This window comes from Thunnus maccoyii, chromosome 11, assembly GCF_910596095.1.
Source record: "Thunnus maccoyii chromosome 11, fThuMac1.1, whole genome shotgun sequence".
Taxonomy (NCBI): Eukaryota; Metazoa; Chordata; class Actinopteri; order Scombriformes; family Scombridae; genus Thunnus; species Thunnus maccoyii.
Genome location: NC_056543.1, coordinates 9,125,887 through 9,146,335, shown reverse-complemented (window position 1 = coordinate 9,146,335; position 20,449 = coordinate 9,125,887). Strand labels below are relative to the sequence as shown.

Sequence of the window (20,449 nt, the reverse complement as noted above, 5' to 3'; positions counted from 1 at the left end):
TTTAAACCAAAGTATAAATAAATATATATATATAAATATATATATATGAATGAATGCATATTGTACCTACCTGTGTAAGTACGCCTGTAGCCTGAAAAGGGACCAATGCAATTTAGCGTCATTCGCTGCATGGATTTATTTCATCGACTTTCTTTAGCAAGTCTCCAAACTCCGTCCAATGTACATTTTTTTTTTTTTTTTGGCTTATTTATTAAAACACATATTTTTGAACGAAATGTAGTTCTTCTGTTTATTTGTGTAGCAGCTGCAACTGTAGTTCAGCTGAATAAACTGCAATAAAAATCAGTTTCAAGTTTCTGGTTGAACTGAGATGAAAATGAAGAGTTAAAGCAGAGAGTGAGGCTGGATGGTCCTTCAGAGCTGCTAGAGATCAGCTAAAAAATAACAACACCATTTTTTTTTTTTTTTTTTTTACAGCTGGGTGTGAGAATTTGCACTTTTCCTCTCCTCTCCTCTTGTTATGGAAAGAAAACGCCGACTTAAAGAAAAAACGACCATAAAAAAATACAGCTTCATTAACAGTGGAGGAAATTCGAGCCAGTTTCAAACTCAGCCATATAAAATGCTTGTCCGCTTAAATAACTAGTAATCATTTCAAATGGCGATGCCTTTTGGGCTCTTTAACGAGCAGGGAGCCCCAACAACCGCAGATAAGGACAATAACTCTCAGCCTGCAGCTTGAAAAAAAAAAAAAAAAAAAACGGACCCCAACTAAACGACTGAAGAAATTCCTTTGAATCTCTCCCGCTCACTCTTAAAACATTAAATTGTTTACATCTCGTTTTTCCAGACGTGGTTAGATGCAATCTAAACACTGAAAGGACTTCATTGTTAACGCGAGGCTGCCAGTGTGAATGGGGGGGGGGGGGCTGTTTCAGCTAAATTGTGCACTGTGGGTCTGCTGTTCAAATCTTTACTTTCAAGTTACAATTTTAAAAGCTCTGAAATTTTTTAATCATTACGCTTTCAGCTAGTAGACGTCACACTCCTGCACCCCAGAGTATAATATATGCAGGAGATGACAAATACCACAAAGCAGGATGATGCTGCTGTAAAAAAATCACAATTGTTTTGCACAATCGAACCTTAAACATCTATAGGAATATTATAGTATTTGCTATAGTCTGCGTTTCTCGAGGTCAGTGTCTGTGGTCTGCAGGGGAAACACCTGTGACCACTGTGGCTTTATCCTCCTGCTGGTTTGTGAAGATGCTGATGCGCCAGACTCACATTATCCACACACACTTTATCTTACATAAACAGCATGAGGCAGTACTGAATATCCAGGCATTAAAGGATAGCTCTGCATTTTTGCAAGTATGTCTTAAAATAACAGTCAGACACTGGACGCTGAAACAGATTTTTGCTCGTAGTAATCATTCCACCTGTTCACACTGGCCTTCCCAGCGTGATTCCAGTGTAAGTGATGGGGAGGACAAAATCCACAGTCCTTCCTTCGGTGCAAAAAAATGTTTACTCGAAGTTAATATGAGGCTTCAGCAGTCTGAGTCAGACGAATCAAATTGGGATCTTCCAGAGTTAGTAGCGTGCACGCACATCCAAACCAGAGAGGGCAGGTGCTGGGCTGTAATTCATGAAATAAACAGAATCATTTGCGAGTTGTTTAGTCTGTTTATTTCATGATCTTCGAAAGTTACCCGCAGCAATGTTTCCTCGTTGAGCTGCGTTAGAGAAATACTAACACACAGCAGGAATTTCATCCAAAAAAGACCATAACTTTAAAAGATCAAATTAAGTTTCAGATGTTCGTAGTGTTTCAACTGGTGCAGCATTTCTAGGAAGTGATTAATTTATGTTGGTGAGCTTAATCACTGGGAGTGTGATCGCTTGCCTCTTTATTGAACGCCAAGGCCATGGTTTTTAAATTGAGTGATTTATCTGACAGAGAGAAATGTGTGACACTGTGATCTCTGTGACTAATTCTAATCTCACTGGACTGCATGCATCAAGCCCTACAGGGACGCATGAACGTGTAAATTTACACTATAAAAACACATCTGATATGCAGGGGCAGTGTGAACAGGCTCGTGACAATACATGGATGATTAAAAAAAAAAAAAGAGATTTTCTATAATTATAATCTGATTCAAAATATTCCTACATTCACTGTTGGGGTCATTTGTAAGAGACATTTCAAGTGATAACAGTCTGAATCCTTTCCTAAGACTTGTAAAACATTTGCAATAAAACCATAATAATTGTCAAAAATGAACAAATGCCAGAATGTGCAGTCTTGATTTTTGGCATGGTGGTCTTGGATGCTGTTAGACGGCCCTTCCTACCAAGGCCGGCTTATCCATAGGAGCTCGTTTGATACCTGCTCATTATCCCGGGCCCTCACAGCCGAGCAGGAGAGAATCACCCGGGGCCACTGCTCCAGCGGTGCGAGAGATCCAGATGTTTCCCGTAAAATCAGACGGAAAAAGCTACAAAACTTTAATTTGCAGTAAAAAGGGAATAAAGTAAAGGTTTACACTCTGTGTGCCTCAAACGGTATTCTGCGTTCGTCTGGTTCAGTAAAAAAATCCTAAGGTTAGCCCATACCACTCTGGAGGCTGATGTCGGCTTGACTGAACTTCCCTTCTGCGTGTGTGTGTGTGTGTGTGTGTGTGTGTGTGTGTGTGTGTGTGTGTGTGTGTGTGTTTTCAAAGCTGAAAGTCAGCTGTGTCGGCTGCCACCATAGCCATATACAAAGTATTACTCAGACTTCAAATACGCCTCAAATATTGATTTTTCTGTCTCTGGTTGTGTGTTGTGGAGAATCACTTAAAATGAGCTGCAGAATATTGATCACGGCTATTAAATTAAACTACAGTCTGGAAATAAACATTCATGGCAACAGTGTAAATTTCTGTTTGGATACACAAGTCATAAGAAAGGATACTGCATATCTAATAATAATAATTATTATAATAACAATAATTTAACAAAGAAATTAAAAATAAATAAATAGGGCTGCAAATCATTCTATAAAGGCATTTATTGAATTGTTGAATATTATTGCAATATCACTTGTTCCATTAATTTAAGTGTATTTCACAGTAAAACCACAATCATTTCCTCACTATATCCTCCCTATACTCAAATCATTATATCTTTGTTGTATAACATGCTTAAAGTGCTAAATCTATATGTACACAGAGATGAACTGGCTGCTAAACAAAACCATGAATCCTGATGCACGTGGTAAAAAAAAAGAGCAATGCGAGTTCAGAGGAACCTGGCAGAGTAACGGCTGTCAAGGCTGCCTGGATGAAAAGGAATTAGCAGAGGTTCTTTGGTCTTATTCTCCAGCTCGCCCTTCCCTCATTCCATCATTTGATCAGGCTCCCTTCGCACAGAAAGGGCCCTGGTCGCATTACCATCAGTCTTCAGAGCTGGTGCCCCTTTTTTTTTTCTTCATATATACACCTGAATGCTGTCTACACCAACTGCAGTATTTTTTCTAATGGAGGAGAGAGCGACGCTAAGCAACTTCAAGATTTACCAAACTGGTCTGACGATTGAAATAAATAACTTCTAGTGATTGTCTAGATTGGATTGGGGGGGCAGGGGATCTAATCATCCCCATACCTGTTGAAGTATCTTCGACTGAAATGCTTATCTGTCCTCCTGCCGTTACAGTCTCTGACCTAGTGAGCAGAGAAATATGTGTGGACATACTTGTGCTGAATGCCCACATCTGCACCTGTACCCCGCTCATCCAAGGAAACGTCTGCTCTTTCCTCTGTTTCCTCTCCATTTAAGATCACCGTGTATCCTTTGTATTAAATCACCGAACGCTCATCGTCTCACCTCCAAAATCTCACGCATGGCTCAGCGGGGGTTGCTTGTGTGATCTCTGAGAGCCGGGGGAGTGTAACTGGATACGAAAATATTGTTGTAAATTTAAAGTTGTGAAGCGGTCCAGCTAGATGACTGGTGTGTTGGATCTTCCTTCCCATGTGACACCATTAACACATCTGGTGGTGCGGTGGAAAACATCTCCGTTTTTAATTTGCATCATATTGATAAACGACCTTAAATCTGATATTGATCTGAAACTGTGAACAAAGTCGGAGCTGTGGTGTCATTTTTCCATCCAATCTGTATCAGATCGTTGTAAGACTGCAACTAACAATCATTATCGATTAATCGATGGTCTTTAAAATGTCAGACAATTATGAAAAATATTGATTGCATGTAACCTAAAATGTCTTGTTTTGTCCCGACCATCAGCCCACAACCCAAAGATAATCATTTTATATCACTGAGGACCAAAGAAACCACAAATACCGACATTGAAGAAGCTGGAACTGGTGAAATTTTAGCTTTTTTTTTTCTTTCTTTCTCTCTTTACCGATTAATTTTCTGGCGATTGATCAATCATTGCAGCTCTAAATCACTGTCATTATATAAAAATATCTCATGAAAGATAACCACTCACACCCTTAGCATGCAGAGAGAAGCAAGGCTGTGAAATAGAGGTCAGATGCCTCCATTCAAGCGTCTGGAGCCTGATGTAGGCGACGCACCGTCCAAATATATAAAGGCTCTTTCTCATTCGCACATGATGTTTCAATTGATACTAAGCTGGTCAAAAATAAATGTGATCAATTAGGAGGTTCATAAAAATAATAACCATGTTATTTAATAATATACATAATAAAAAAATAAGTCTGTGATGTTGAGACAGACTTCAGCTGAGCAGCGTTTGGACAATAAGTATGGAATGTCTCACTCTGTACTGTACGTGTGTAACTTGGTTCTTGGCTCCGGGCCTTATAGCACATCTTCTCTTCTGGCATCATCTATAGTCCATCTGGTCTCTTCTCTTTCTCTCTCTCTCTCGCTCTCTCTCTCTCTCTCTCGCTCTCCCTCACATACACACACACACACAAACACACATGCAAGGGACCAACTGCTGTGGACAATAACTACAGTATATAGACTGCTTCATTTTCCGTTTCCTTTATCTTTTAAAAAAAAAAAAAAATCTTGAATAAATCAGTCTTCATCAGCCTCTTTGTCTTACTCCACTGGTATACCTGGAACATGGAGGAATAATGCAGCCAAGAAGGGAGCAAGACTATCACTGATCATTACCTCTCAGTGTCCAGAAAATATCTATCTTTGGAGCCAGCCATGATGATGATGATGATAGCCAAATGGCAACGAAGGGCAGCTGAACGATGTCATCTCAACAGGGAAACATTTACAAAGCATTAGTGTTGTAATACTCACAATCAAACATGTAATAAAAACTCATTAACATTAATCTTTGGTCCTCGGATCTTTCAGGTTTGTGCTAAATTTACGTTAGCTAGATAGTCAGTGAGTTCAGATATTAAAGAAGCAGCTTTTGTCTTATATTTGCTCTGCATCTCTGGGAGAGCACAGCTTGGCTTGATACTTTTTCCCTCCACTATGGCCATGAGTCAATCATCATAAGGAGAGATTTGGATTCTTAAACACACCGCTGTCCATTCTAACAGTACCAGCAGCCTCCTCACCTTCAGCTGTGAAACTTGATTCGTCTCCAGGTTTAGGGGGGCGGGGGGGAATATGGGGGCTTCTGTTTGTGGGGTGACATGCCAACACTCCTCCTTTGCTCTTCATTAGCACCAGTGATAGCCACAGAAGGTCAGCAGAGGTCAGAGGGTCACACCAGTTCAGGAGCTAAATCACTCAACTTTGTTTTCACTTCTACGTCACTCCCCTGTGAGACAGACAGACCTGAGCTTTAAATGAATCCAAAATTAAATCATTTACACAAACAGCCATGAAGTTAAACAGGAAAGCGTCTGTTACTTTTTTCAGTTTTAGACAAGGATGAGTGTATATGAGAGAGTGCACATAAAAAATGTAAAAAAGTAAAGCAAAGTGGACTCAATTAACACTTGAACAAATGTAGATATGATTTAAGACTCTGCCAAGGTATAAGGTATCAAACCAGACCATCAAATGTAGTCTACATACATAACAGACTGTTTGATGAAAACCCCCCTTGTGGCGGGTTTGAAACAAACAAAAGCCATTCACAAACAACTGCAGGGCTTTCACACTAAATCTCAACCATCATCTTTAATCTAAAAACATTCAAACACTGCTGCTAAAACAGCAAACTAAAAATGAATTCTTTTGAAAATGAACGAAGAAGCAATAGCTAATCAAACTTTTTTTTTTTTTTTTTTTTTGGACAAATCAATTCGATCCAATCCAAACAAGTCCACAAACCAATGTTTTCCAGAGCTTTGAACCATATCACACGCGTTTCAGAGCGGAACTGCACGACATACGAGCGAACTGCTGACAAGGACCAGGTGCCGCAGTCGAGCTCCACAAAAAGCCAGTAAGTGGACCTTGAGTTTGCATTGTTTTCTCAAACTACTATTTCCAAGGTCAAGAATGAACTTTCATGATTAAATTATAAATGCGTCTTTGCCTTTACTTTTTTAAAAATTATATATAATAATCCATTTGAGTCTTGAATGTCTCCTGCATTTAGCTCTAAAATGCAAATATCAGGAACAGGAGCAGAAGTACATATTTTAGACGAATCCACAAATGGGAGATACTTTTTCATCTTGGATCGTGTTGGTTTTGAGGGGAATACCATTGCAATCTAATGTGCTAATGTGTTCCTCATGTTTTACCATACAAGACAAAACAAATCTCTTTACTTGAATAATTTATCTTAAGGTTGTGCCAGTTATGTGAGTGGAGTTCAAATAAAAAATTGCATCCTCTACTCTTTTCTCTTTGCCCTTCATTCCCTCTAGTTGTGATCTGGTCTCAGGTTTATATGTCAACACAACAGGAAGAAATTGAGGCAGGGTGTTAAAATCAAACAAAGCAATCTTTGGCATGTGTACCAGACAATCACTGAACTTTGTCCTGCCGCTTGTTCTCTTGACAGTGACCCAGCCTCAGTGTTATGTTTGCAACAGCTCCTCATGGCCTTGTGCCTTTGTGTGAGGACTCTGCTGTGTGTCTTTAACCTTTTGATGTCAGTGCAAGCTCAACACCAGACTAAACACATACAGTAGCAAGACAAGCAAACGCTGAGCAGCTTTTCAAATACACTATGGATCAGAAGTCCCAACCGGACTGGTGGAACATCCAATGGAAAGAACAGCAAACGGTCAACAGACTACCTCACGTACATTTCCATTGTTTCCAAATCCATGCTCGGAATGAAATAAATTGAGGGAAATAGATTAAATAGTGATTTTTTTTTTTTTTTCATTTCAAATTCTTTTCTTTGGCTGGTGACGAATCCTCTTCGTCAAGATCAGCTTCCTTGCAACCTGCTGACACACACATCATTTCTTACAGTGCACTGGAGTTGAAGGGAGTGTATGTTGTTGTTGGACATTAAACTGCAGTTTAAGAGCTCTTTATATAAAAAAAAGAGACTTTCAAATTTTTAATGTCATAGCAGAAATGACCACATGATAAGACATTTTGTTTTCTTAACCGGACCTCTTAAATACTGATGCTCGACATAACGTGGTTGTTTGGTTACAACACTTCAAATATACCTAATGTTTTTGCATGCCTGTGTGTTGATGATCCAAAACTGATTCTAATGACTCTGTTCTGTAATTAGTTTTATTTGTCATTCGAGCAGCTGGCCAAAGCCTCATCGCCCATTTCAGTTTGAACCTGCAATTAAAAAGCGCGGTGATGAGCGCAGCTGGGAGGATGAGGCCTTTTTACGCATACGGGTGGCTGGGTAATGATAGATCTAACTGACAACGACAGACGCAGCGAGAGGATGAGCAAAGCAAGAGAGCCGCCGCAAACCAGAATGTCATTGTGGGGAATGAGAGGGAAAATAGATGGGGTTTTTTCAGATTTCTATCCTTACTGACATTTCAGTGCTTTGTTGTGGGCGGGAGGCGGCCATCTTGTGGGCTGGCCCTTAGCAAGGGGGAAAGTTCATCTGGCAGGGCTCCACCTTTTCTCTGACCTGACCTTACCGAGGGGTCACAGGGGTTGCCTGTCTCTACACAGCGGGGATGACGAACGTGTCGACACCTACGGTGTGTCCCCGGAGGTGAGACGGGCAGTCTGTGTGTCACGAGCACAGTCGTTACAGCATCCCAAGTCACTGGGGAACTATAACGAGGACACATTCCTAGCTTTAACGTCATCCTTGTTTTAGTTGTGGGAGCCTTCGGAGCCCTTTTCAGCATCTGTATGATGGTAAATATTGTCCCTCGTGTCTCCATTTAACCTTATTCTCTCAAGGAAGCAGAGATGCTGTCCTTTTCGTTTGCCTTTGACACACCATGGTGTCCCAAACCTCAGTGATTTACAGATTCTGACTAGCCTTACAAAGCCGAAAAGTAGTGGTACTATTTACACTGTTACTCTCTAAATTCAGAGTTTGACAGGAGGGCAGTGGAATGTGTGTTTATTTGTGGGGAGGTAAGGCGGGATTTGGTTTTGTTTGCTTTTGGAATGTTGTCTTAGCGTTAGCTCCACCACCAACAGGGATTCACTTCTGTTTATTTGGACACTAGCTCAAACCTTTGACCTCTCCAAATGGGTGGCTAATCCCGGTCAAAGCTACTGTGGGGTCCTTGTGGCCATTACCGCAATACCGCCTCCCTCTGGACTTAAAGGACGGGTTCACAATTTGTCTGTCTTAAAAACAACAGTCAGGTGCCCAAATGAACATTGAAAAAGGTTTCTCTTGCCATAATAATTCCGCCTGTTCATACTAGCCATTAAAAGATCCCTTTGTAATACACTTACAATATAAGTGATGGGTGCCAAAATCCACAAGCTTCCTCATGTGAAAAAAAATGAGGCAAATCAAGTAGATATCTTTCAACATTACAGCCTTTTTAGTGCCAAAGTCTCTCTTTTTGTTACTGTACTTCCACCACAGAGAAGACTAACTCAGACTGCTGAAGTCTCATACAAGCTTCAGATAAACTTTTAAATGCATTTATGCACAAAATGTCTGTGTGGACACACTGTGGATTTTGGCTCCTGTCGCTTACATTGAAAGCACATTTGAAGGGGATCTTTTAATAGCCAGTATGAAGAGGAGGAATGATTACAGCGAGGAAACCCTCTTTCAGCGCTCATACGGGCACCTGACTTGTTTTACGACAGACTTGAAACCTATCCTTTAAGTGGCAGGACAGTCAAGTATGAACTAACCTGCATAATAAATAAGAGATAAGGGTGTGACAAACCTATTTGCACAGATCTTTCCTCTGTATGAGATCAAATACACATCCTTCAATCTCTGCCTTCATGTCTGACAGCGAGATGTTTACCTGCCAGTGAAGAATCCTTTTCTCTGCAATGAAAAACAACAACCAACACTAATGAAGCATTAATTCAAGCAGAGCATAATCTATATCTAATACGCTTCACAATCATTGGCTCATTCACAGCTGATACCAGCCAATCATATTCATATAGGTGTATAGCATGCACGTTATAACCTGACACTTATCACTGTTACACTGATTGCTGCAGCAGTTCCTTCCACCACCCTGCCACCTCCTCCTTATGTGGTATTTTTTTTGTACTGTTGATATAACCAAGATTTATGTTAATGTATGTTTATGAAGGGATTAGCTTTCTCTGCAGAATCCTCATTGCAAACAGCAGAGGCTTTCCCACCAAATCTAACTGTTTTGCTATAAATGGTCAATTCCTTGACATGTTTCGGATTAAATTAACATAATAAAACAGACATCCCAGTTTTTCCAAAACAATACTTTATATCGTAGATGTCAAAGACAACATGTTAGAGCAAAGGTTTCCCGAGAAAAATGTACTATTTCTGTAACAATGGTGGAACAAGTCAAAAACATAACTGATAAAAAAGATGCATTTTATACATATGTAAACCTAGAACTGTTTGTTTTTCAACCACAGTGGTCATAGTGTTAACTGGCTTATTTAGTGGAATAGACGACCATAACAATGACCAGGCATCTGGATGGAGCCCTTGATAAGTCCAGATATGACAAAGAACAAGAATGTCTTCCCAAAAGTCCATCAAAGTCACATCTTGCCTGGAATGTAAAAAAAAAAAAAAAAAAAAAAAAGTTGTCCATTCTGTTGTTGCAGTTCACAAAGCTTCCCCAAAACAATTTGTTCTCTACATAAATACAATAAAACCTATTGTCTGTGTTACAAGTGCTAGATCCTTTTTTTTCCTTTTTTGTGTGAAATATTCAATTTATGTCTTCCAGGTTTGATGACTCCATATCCTACAGGTAAAAGCACACAACACGGAAAGCACCTAAACGCCTCCTCGGCAAAAACAAATAAGCAGTAAAAGAGATAAGACAGTTTGGATACAGTGAAAGTACTAAAACATCCTTCAGTGCTTGATCCTTTGTGCTGATATGTGGCAGGAGAAAGAAAGAAAAAGAAAGAAAGACAAAAGGAAAGAAGGAAAGACAGACAGACAGACAAACAAACAGGTAGGCAGTGCATGCAGACATACAGATCATGCAAAGAGACAGAGGAGGCACACTTGAGGAATGGAGTGGACCAGTCCACCTAAATAAACAGACAGTTCTTGGACCTGGCTGGACTGAACTACAAGGCTTTAAATAAAAAAAAAAGATATGCCTCCTCCTAATAATGGAAATTATAAGAAAATGGAATGTTGCAGGGGTTTTTTTTGTTACTGGACATTGTGTTAAGACTAACAGTGAAGACAGACAGTGCTAGTTTTGGCTCCTTTTAAGAAACCAAAGCATTCAACAGTAAAAAACCCACGTCTGCTGTTGTTATCCAGACTGGCACTGCTGTGCAAAGGTTCTGGGAATGTTCTGGGCTGGGTTACCGAAAAGCATCTCATCAAAGTGTGTTCACATGCACAGTCATGTCAGCGTATCCCAGTTAAAGAGATGATCATGGATAGACTGATTATTGATTTCCACATCCCAACCACACATACCCCTGTATGCATGAAGTATAATGTGAACATGGTTCTGATAGGAAGGGAATGTACAGATAAAAACACATCTTACACGTGGCTATAAGTCTAAACCTTATAAAATAATACTAAAATGAAGCCCTTCTACAAATGCTTAGACCTTAGTTTTGAGTTCTCTTTGTAAAACCTACAGTAATTTGTGGTGTACCATTTACTGCAAGTTTGTAGTCACTCATTTTCAATCCTTTGTTCTTAGACATTTACAAAGTGGGAGATGACACAAACAGCATTTGCAGAAGCCAAAGGAAAGGATTTCTGATTGCATGTGACGTCATTTAGGGACAGAGGTGCAGCTGCAGGAAGAGGCAGCATCGCTCTGCCATCGGAGGTCAGATGAGAATAGCTCCTGCTTGCATGTGTATAAGGATGTATTTAGCATCTTTTACGTGTTCCTTTATGGCATAGATAATGTTAAAATAATTGATCTTAGTACAGGAGAAGCCAGGAATGGAACTTCTACAGAGGATAGAGTTTAAGTGTCCTGCGAAGAAGGAAACACATGTGGGCTGCTGCAGGGATCAAACACCTGTGATCTTTGGATACAGAGAAGTTTTAAACACCAGGCCACCCTGAAACCTAGAGTTTGCCAAAGAAAGAGATTATGTATTAGCTGTTAATTTTAAATTAAAACTAAGGACATTTGGCCAGATAACAAAATAAGCGATGATCGTGTGCAATAATAAGGCCCATCAGAGTGATTTAATGTGGGGGGATAGCATAGCCATATTCCAATTAAAATCCACGTTGTTGTTTTTTTCAAAGATGTTAGAGGATGGACTTTTAAGAAAATGGAAGAAATGGGTCACCACTTGGGTTATTTTCAAAATATTGTCTCACATTTCTTAAAATACTAAAACTTTATAGGTGCCAGCAAAAATGTGTGTTTTTCTACAATAAAATCTAAAGGCATAAAAAAACAACAGTACAAAATATGTGCATGAATATGTGAGGCTGAGCGGAGGGCAATGGCACACTTAATAGTGACTTGGTACCAATGGAATGAATAAAGCCGAAACTAGTCATCAGTGTTGAAAGACAATAAGACGACCAATGAAATGCTACTTAACACACAACCGACTGTAACCGAGGACAGTAAATGGTGCCTTCAGTAACACTCTAGAAGGGCCTACTGTACGTAAGACCAATGTAAAGTATCATTTTTCAATACCAACTTCAAAAACAAGATCATAGTATTTCATTATGTATAGATACTGTATATATATATAATATACTCATTTCTTTTCATATATAAATCTACTATGAACAGACAGTAAATACACAATTGTCCATAATTATACAAAGTAGAAACATTTTGCATCCCTACCCTCCCACAAAAACCCTGAACCCAGAAAACAAAGTCATGTAACGTCCACTAAAAACAGTTAGTCTGAACCCTCACCTGTAGTGAAGTATGTCAGCTTTACAATGTGTAACAGAGAGGGGGAAGTGAACAAAGTGTACAAAACAACAGGACAAAACATTAAAAAAAAAAAAAAAAGTACAAAGAACTCAAAGAGACAGTCCACTTAAAGGGCAACAGAAGCAGAAAAAAATAAGAAAAAGAAATCAACAGAAGTAGAGTAGTCATCGACAAATGCGTGTGGCAGGAATACTCAGGAGATCAATGTCCTATGTACAGTAAACAACAGTAAACACCACAGCACTCTGTTTCCTGTTCACTGAAAAAAAAATACATTAAACATGTGATTAGTTTGTAGATGACACAAAGAGGAAAGAAGGTAGCTGCCCAGAGGCCAAACACAAGTTGGAGGGATGGTTACAGATGGGAGGATAACTTTTAGCACACTGGCTACAATGGCTGATACAGAACTCACCAGCCAATATGACCGTTTTATCACATGTAGACTTTAAAAAGGAAAAAGGACCTCGTAATTATGATGTTATACCTGCCAAAATGGACAATCAAATTTTACTACAACTCGGCTGGTGGCTGGTGTGTTGCACAGTCTGGATCGTTGCAAATTTGATACAGTATTCAAATGTAATAATACGCTTTTGAATCTCAATCCTGCGGTAGAAATCAAAAACTCGGAGCAGAATCTGAGCTACATGTGTTGTTCAAAGTTGCAAAGTCACTGGTCGAGAACAAAAAAAAAAAAGGAGGATTTAAACACAGAAACTAGAGAAAAATGTGTGAATGCACTTCATACAACTGTATATAAACAGAGATGTGCTCACACCTGCCACATGCTGTAGCACCTGACATTTGGGGAGCAGATGTTAAACCAGCTGTGAGAGCCTGTGCGGCCCTGCAACACCCCTCTGGAAAATCCCACAGGTGGTACAGTCCTTGTTATTGTGGAGACAGAGTTGCCCTAAAAAGAGGGCGCTTCTTCATCAAATTACTACATATGAAATTGGCTTCTCTCTATCCTACATTAATTTGCAACTGCAAAAATGATCACTGGAAAGCCTTTCTTATACGCTTGTGATTATTCGACTTTACAGAGATGATAGTCCATCATGCTTCGGCTTGATTATTGTCTAAATACCACACAAAGTATGAACAGCATTCTAGTTTTCAGAGGTCCTGTTGCTCTAGTACAGTGCATGCTACTTAACTCTTCCATTAAAGAGAACTGTTACAGTATCTGATACATGGATGCATTTAGTAATACTAATCCCCACTTAAACTTCCTTTTAAACTGAACCAACTCCAACTTGTGGCTGGAAACTACCTTCTAAACTGAGATTAAAATGAGGGGGGGAAAAAGGAAAGATGGAGGTATAGGGAGGGACAGTAGTAGGCTGGTTGCAGGGAATTACAGGTAAACATGCCAAGGTCCTCCAGTCTATGTGCCAACAACATGCAGGCATTGGATGTCTTGCCAGGATACAAATGTTGAGGGTTTGGGGAGAAGAGGCCTTGTTCTCAAGCCTGTTTTTTTAAGGCAAAGCTCTTTCAGTAGAGTTCAACAGGAAATCCACCAGGTTTGAAAAAAAAAAAAAGGCACGAACGCACAGTCTTTTACTGTCAATCATTTTCGAAATCAGAACACCTGCAGAAATGTTTTTATCTGTAATCTTCAACCACCGTGGAAAATGGCAACAAATTTGACCACTTTTTTTCTCCATCCATCCAGATATCTTGAAAGAGCAGGAATTATCCATCCTTAGTGCAGAGTCACAGTCACATTAGCTCTGGTGGTTTTCAACGAAAAGACGGCGATAAAGCACAGAAAAAACAGAATAATATGAAAAGTAGACAACTGCAGATTTTCTGTGTATGGTTCTGACTGGCATTCAAAAAGTACATCTGTCTAGTGTTTTAAAAGCACTGGCACTCGAGGTTCTAACTGTGGGATGGTTGAGTCTATGCTCTTATATCCAAGGTACTGAAGAGATAATGCAACACATTTATGCTGATCAGTCTGTGCACCGCTGATCAGTGAATGCATCGGTCATCTTCAGTGTTTTCCTCTCTGCACCACATTTATCAGCTCTACTTGTTCCCCCCATGATAAGACGGTATCTTGATATGACATGAGGGGAGACATGGGAGCGGCATTGAAACAGAAACAGAGATTTGGCTGGATGAGGACACTGTCAAAGATGAAGACTGGTCTGAGTGGTCAAAGGCTACGGATGTTTCTTTACATAGGAGCTTCCTCTTCCATTGGTTCCTCTTCAGCCCTGGGGAAAAGAGACCATAAAAATGTAACATTATTCGCTTACAGTACCATGACTGCATACTATTATAAAGCAATAAATTGCATTAAACCAAAGAACATTAACCAAAGTACCAAAGAAAGGTAGTAAGAGACTTTACGCGACACACGTAAAGCTTCAAGTGGACACTTGGCCATCATTTAATGGTTATTGTGATGGGGTGCCATACACCGAACCCCCCAAAATATCTGGGTATTTAGGTGCTAACGTTTCTTACCAGCAGATTGCTAACTTTGTCTTTCTCAAGACTGGTGCTTACAGGTAGCGTACAGTAAGTTTATCAGAGCTTTTTCTTGATAAAAAAGAATCATATTAATGAGAGACTGATCCCTACAGACCATAAAACCAAAAGATTGAGCTTAAAGAGACAAAAAGCTGTAGATTTAGGTGTTAAATATCTGTGGCTTTGTTACAGTGAGTTATGTTAATATAAAAAAGTATTAGTGAAACTTAAGACATATACTTTACCAGTTCACCAGTTGCTGAGAACAACTACAAACAGACAACACCACACATACCTCTTTCCAATGTGCTTGTTGGCAACAGACAACGAGGCCATAGCAGAGACAGTTTCAGCTTCCTCCGCGTCACGTCTAAGGACTTCACTCAAAGAACAACCAAGTGTAGAGGCAGAGCGCTGCAGTGAATGCCAGTATTTACCTACAAAAGACCAGACAAGGTCATATCCTGCAACACTCAGTCACTGATTATTCATTGCCATCTGCTGTCTTAGTGTGTTTAGAGATTTGATGTTTGTGGCTTTGCAGGTTTTGCATGTGGACTCACCTAACAGACATTTAATAATTTTAATAACAACAGAGGCACATATTGTAATATAAAAATAGCCAACAAAGTGAATATGATTCCAACTCATGTCACTCAGTAAAATACATCATGCTGACGCTGATGTATGTTGTGTCTAGGTGCAGTAATCAACTCACTCTGAATTTCCAGGACTTTCTCCATTGAGCGGACAGCATTGGCATTTGGTCTCTGCTGCAGCACCTCATCAGGAATGGGGTCCAACTGAAACAAACAAACACATTTCCTGCTTAACATCCTCAACCAAAAGCACTGCACGTTTTACAGTTAAGCTCTGCGAGACTATATCTATCCGCTAGCCAAGTCTTTGAAGTTATTTAAGCCACTTGTGCTGAAATGTAAGTGCTGCAGGGCTGACAAGTTGGCACTGAACCTCTATCTACTGGGAAGATTGACAAGTGCGTTAAATGTTTCGAGGCATTTTCTTTTCTTTTAGATATAGTGGCTGGGTATATTTTTTCATGAATGTGACTGACAGGTGTCCAGAAGTACCTCTCCAAAACATCTCCACCAGAAACCTCACTTGAACTAATGCTGTTCCCTCCTGGTCACTTTTGAATGTGGACCACAGCCCCAGTGTTGAATCACTTCAAGAGGTGGGGAACAAGCTCGAGCTGCTGACACAATAGAAAAATGGTCTGCAGATGCACACCTCCTCCCACTCACCGAGAGCCTTCGCTACTCTCTAACACAAACTACAATGTGCGCTTTGTACTGTGTCCCACTCTAAGGAGACATACTAGTGTACACAGATGCATACACATGGAAACTTCCTGCTCATACAAACACACACATGCATGCTCATGATCACACACGCATACAAACACACACCTCAGGGAACGCAACTAAGCCAATGAAACTCTCCAAGCCACAATTCAGAGGAAACGGCTTTTCCCTAATGTGCCTTCCCAACCCGGAATGATTCAATTTCCCTTTTGGCCTACTGCACATACGACACGTTCTCATCCTATTTTGTCAAACAGCCCCATTCAGCTCTACATTCCGACACGGGCGACATGCATCCCTTTTCTGTTCAATCATAACCCCAGTGGAATAAAAAACAAACTGAGAAACATGTAAAGAGGGACAGGGGAAAAAAAAGGTTTGGCCTGAGATTTGGGAGTAAGACAGCGAATGCCAAAGAGAGGAGGAAAAAGTCGTCGTCGGTTGGTCTTGCTTAGCCAAGGCTGGAAGTTTTCTTTTAATTAAAACAAATAGTGAGTGGGAGGGGTCCGCGGAGGCCGAGGGAAGAGGCAGTCTGGGGAGAGGGATACTTTAATCCTGCTGTGGCACGACAGGCTACATCATGCACACAGGAACGGACAGAGGTACATGAGCACATGCACGTACAGTTTGTGCACAGATATTTTACATTTGGTGATTTGGTGTTTATCTAACAGTTTGATCAGAGAAACTTACATCAGTCCAACAGTAAAGTAGGGTTTATTAACTGGTTTGCTAACTAGACATGACAATCTACAGATTTTGTGGTGTGGATGTATCACTCTGCAATCCAAAAGTTTAACCATGTAGTAACTCAAGACCAATCTGATCTTTTTCCACATTGCCACATTTATAACCAGGAGGCTAGAGAGAAGCCCTCAACTGCTGCTCTATTAACAAAAATCAGTATGTAGGCCCACAAAGTGAACAAGTACACATCTTTTCACAACGTTAACTGTCCATTTCAACAACAATTATAACTCTAATCAGGTTGACAAAGCAAATCATCTCTAGTTACACTTAGCCCAGAGCGATTCTTGAACATTACATTGTGTTTAGTCTAATATTAGTGCAGCATAAAAAAAACACAGCCTCTTAATTTGTTTCAATGTTACTAGTGGGATTGCCATTGCAGAGACTTCCAGCGGAAAAGTCGTCACAAGATGTTGGTCAGTCAAACACGTGCAAGCGCACATTCCTGATAGAATATTTTCTTACGTGAATGGAGTAGTTTCACTGTTTGTCTCGTGATTGTAAAGCAACACACCCACAACAACGCAGCCCCTTGAGGTTTTTTAACTATTTTCAGTCTGAACGTTGACTAAAGAGCTACACTCCCACACACCTGGGAGCTTCCCTGAACAGTCGGTCATAGATCTGATCGACTGGAGTACTTCAAGATTACTTTGATTCTGGCTGCTTTTTTCATCACTCCCATTTTCCCAAGCTAGTCTGGGGACTCAAACTATCAATCTTTCGGTCAAAATGCACTTTTCCAACCTTCAGGCTACATCCGCTGACTACTCACCATAACCCTAGCCAGTCCCAAACCAGCCCATACTAACCCTGCATGCCTCAGTTCCCTGTCAAAGCAGGGTCAGGGGATCTCTGGGGTTTCCTGGGGTTCACCTCGGAGCGGAGTTGGACGGGGGCAGCCTGTCAGCTTGATTGACAGCTGGGCCTCACGCTTATAAACTTTAATGGCTCTTGTCATGGCACTCCAGGGGCCCCCACCTGGCAGGTATGGCAAACACACACACGCGCACACACACACACACACTCATGTGCACTATACAAGCATACATTTGTCTGCCACACCATCCATAGTGACATGTCTGTTTATTTGAATCCGTGGTCCTGGTTGTGCCTGGACTCTGCGTCTTCATACCATCACATGTGTCACAGTCTTTGAGTCAGAAATGTCCTTTAAGGGTGGTTTACCATCACCATGTTGACTGACTCCTGGGGAAGACTATTTCTCTCTGTGACACAGCTTTCCAATGAATGAGGTCCAGGCCAACAAAACTGAGACACCATGGAAAGCCATGAGCCGAGAGTGAGGAATTTGCCCCGGTAAAAACATTCCAGAGGGAGGTTGAAACCAAAACAGTGGAAAGAGGAGGAATTCCACTTGTTCAGCAAAAGAAAAGTGCACAAGGCATCCATTGTTTACTGTTGTGTCCATGTGCATATGTTGGCGGTCACCAACACCAGTTGATTATGTTATGCTAACTGAGCAAGGTAATGATGTGTATTGTGCAAACCAGGTGACCTTTTCAGCAAGGGGTGCAGGTTTCCCTTGTAGTCGGGGGGGATGGTGGTGAATAGTCAGGCCCAAGGGGGGACAGGTGAAGTCGAGCGTCTTACTGTAACTGGAGTGTAAACACACCAAAAAACCTCATTGACAGCTGGTAACAATTAGCATATTAGCCTGTTGTTTATCAAATAATTGCTAACAACCGTGGTTCTAACTGGGCCAACATCTGTTTGCGAGCAATCATCAATTAGTCCCGAGTTCAGAGTTGACTGGTGTAGTCGCCAATGCATCATTCATGAGCTATTTAACTAGAAAGACTTCACCATTACGCACTACATAGGTGGGGGTGAATAAAAGAGCCTGTAAAGTCCATTCAGCAATTTTCATCCCTCTCTTTCCCAGCTAATTTGAGCTGCTTTCAAAGGAAACCTAATGCTCATTATAGCAAAGCTCGTCTTAACCTGCCAATAAAAGCAGATATATACTGTATTTCTCACACTAGCAAGCAGTAAAATACTGGAAGTACAAGCTACACAGGAGGTGAAGAGGAACAACTTTAGGATGTTTTGGCTCTGACGTAGTGGCTGCCATGTAATAAAAGCACTAGTTGTATAATAAACAAAACAGAATTGAGAGGGAATTGTGATTTCTTAACCATTTATTTTGCCTAGCTTTGACTAAAAGACTCAACACAACTCATTTGTTAGTGAACAGCAAGACCTACTGCAGTATACTGTAACATTTAACCCACATTTTATGGTTAAAGCTATATGCTATAGTTAGATCAGAGATGTCTATGGTGACGTCTTGGGTTCTGGATATTTCCAGACAATACAAACCCTCAGGCAGTTTGAAGCTTCATAAATAAAAGCACAGCTGACCAGCTAATCCAGCTGCGGTCCCATGCCTGAGCCTACTCATTCGCTCCATTCACACTCATCCAACACACACACAAACTACAATTTTATCGTCTAGAAAAAACCCACTGAGTGGACACATTTGATCTGACTGGCCACTTGTTGACCAGATTTGCCTTGTTTCTCAACCTGGTTGGTGAGGCTACAGGCTTAAACTTGATGAAGTCTTCTGTTTCTTCTTCTGATTCATTTGCCATCCAAGGACCTTGTCGGACTTTGTCAGCAAGCAAAAAAAAAAAAAAAAAAAAAAAAAGAAAGAAAACAACCCCTGCACAAACCAGGCTTTTTTTTTCTCCCCCTCAAGCTCAATCCTCCATTGACGTTTTCCAGCTACATTCCACGTCCATTACAGAGACCTTCGCTGAGATTATGATAAAAGCACTTGCTTCCTGCCATTTTGATCTGATCAGGGACATTTTAGCCTCTTTTTTTTTCTTTGCTATCAGTTATCAAAGTTCCACACAGCTGAATGATCTGCCTTTGTTCAAGGCGGCTGATATCACTTGTTGCCCAAGAGCCAATTGGTACAAGTCATGAGAATTCTTGGTACTATACTTAGCAAGTCAACAACATCTACATTTGTATTGTTCACCACTTTCTAAAAGCCATTACCTGGCAATGAGGCATCCTATCAGACTGCTGTCATGAGACTATTCATTTTTTATTCAAAATTCCCAGATCAAAAGCTGTAACCTTGTAGTTGTGACTTGTATACTGTAAAGGTTTCATTAAGTAAAGTTTTTCTTGAAGTTAACTTGAGAGTATGGTTGGTGTTCAATATGATGCATGTTGCACTCTAGAAATTGTGATGCTATTTATAAAATGTACTCTGAAATCATACAGGAATAATAATATTTGACTTGTTTTTTTATCTAATACTTTTCTGAATTTGATCAAAATTCATTCCATAACTTTCTAGACTTTGAAGACCTGCATGAGTACTGTACTCTGTACAGCTGCTTTATAACAATACTTTCCTCCCTCCTGACTTCAAATGATTACTCCATTTCCCTCTATTATCTGATCCCTAGGCCC

At 40.4% G+C, this 20,449-nt stretch overlaps 1 protein-coding gene across 2 annotated transcripts in view; it reads right to left on the bottom strand.

Moving 5' to 3' along the window:
- Positions 1–11,326: 11,326 nt before the first annotated feature.
- hdac4 (histone deacetylase 4) overlaps positions 11,327–20,449 on the bottom strand; it is a 144,490-nt gene continuing 135,367 nt past the window's right edge. For both annotated transcript variants that reach the window (XM_042426572.1, XM_042426573.1), the window contains 3 exons: positions 15,637–15,721; positions 15,214–15,355; positions 11,327–14,659 (listed from right to left, as the gene is read on the bottom strand). In XM_042426572.1, coding sequence (XP_042282506.1) covers positions 14,620–14,659; positions 15,214–15,355; positions 15,637–15,721 — 267 coding nt within the window. In that variant the 3' untranslated portion in view covers positions 11,327–14,619. The remainder of the gene's footprint in view (positions 14,660–15,213; positions 15,356–15,636; positions 15,722–20,449) is intronic.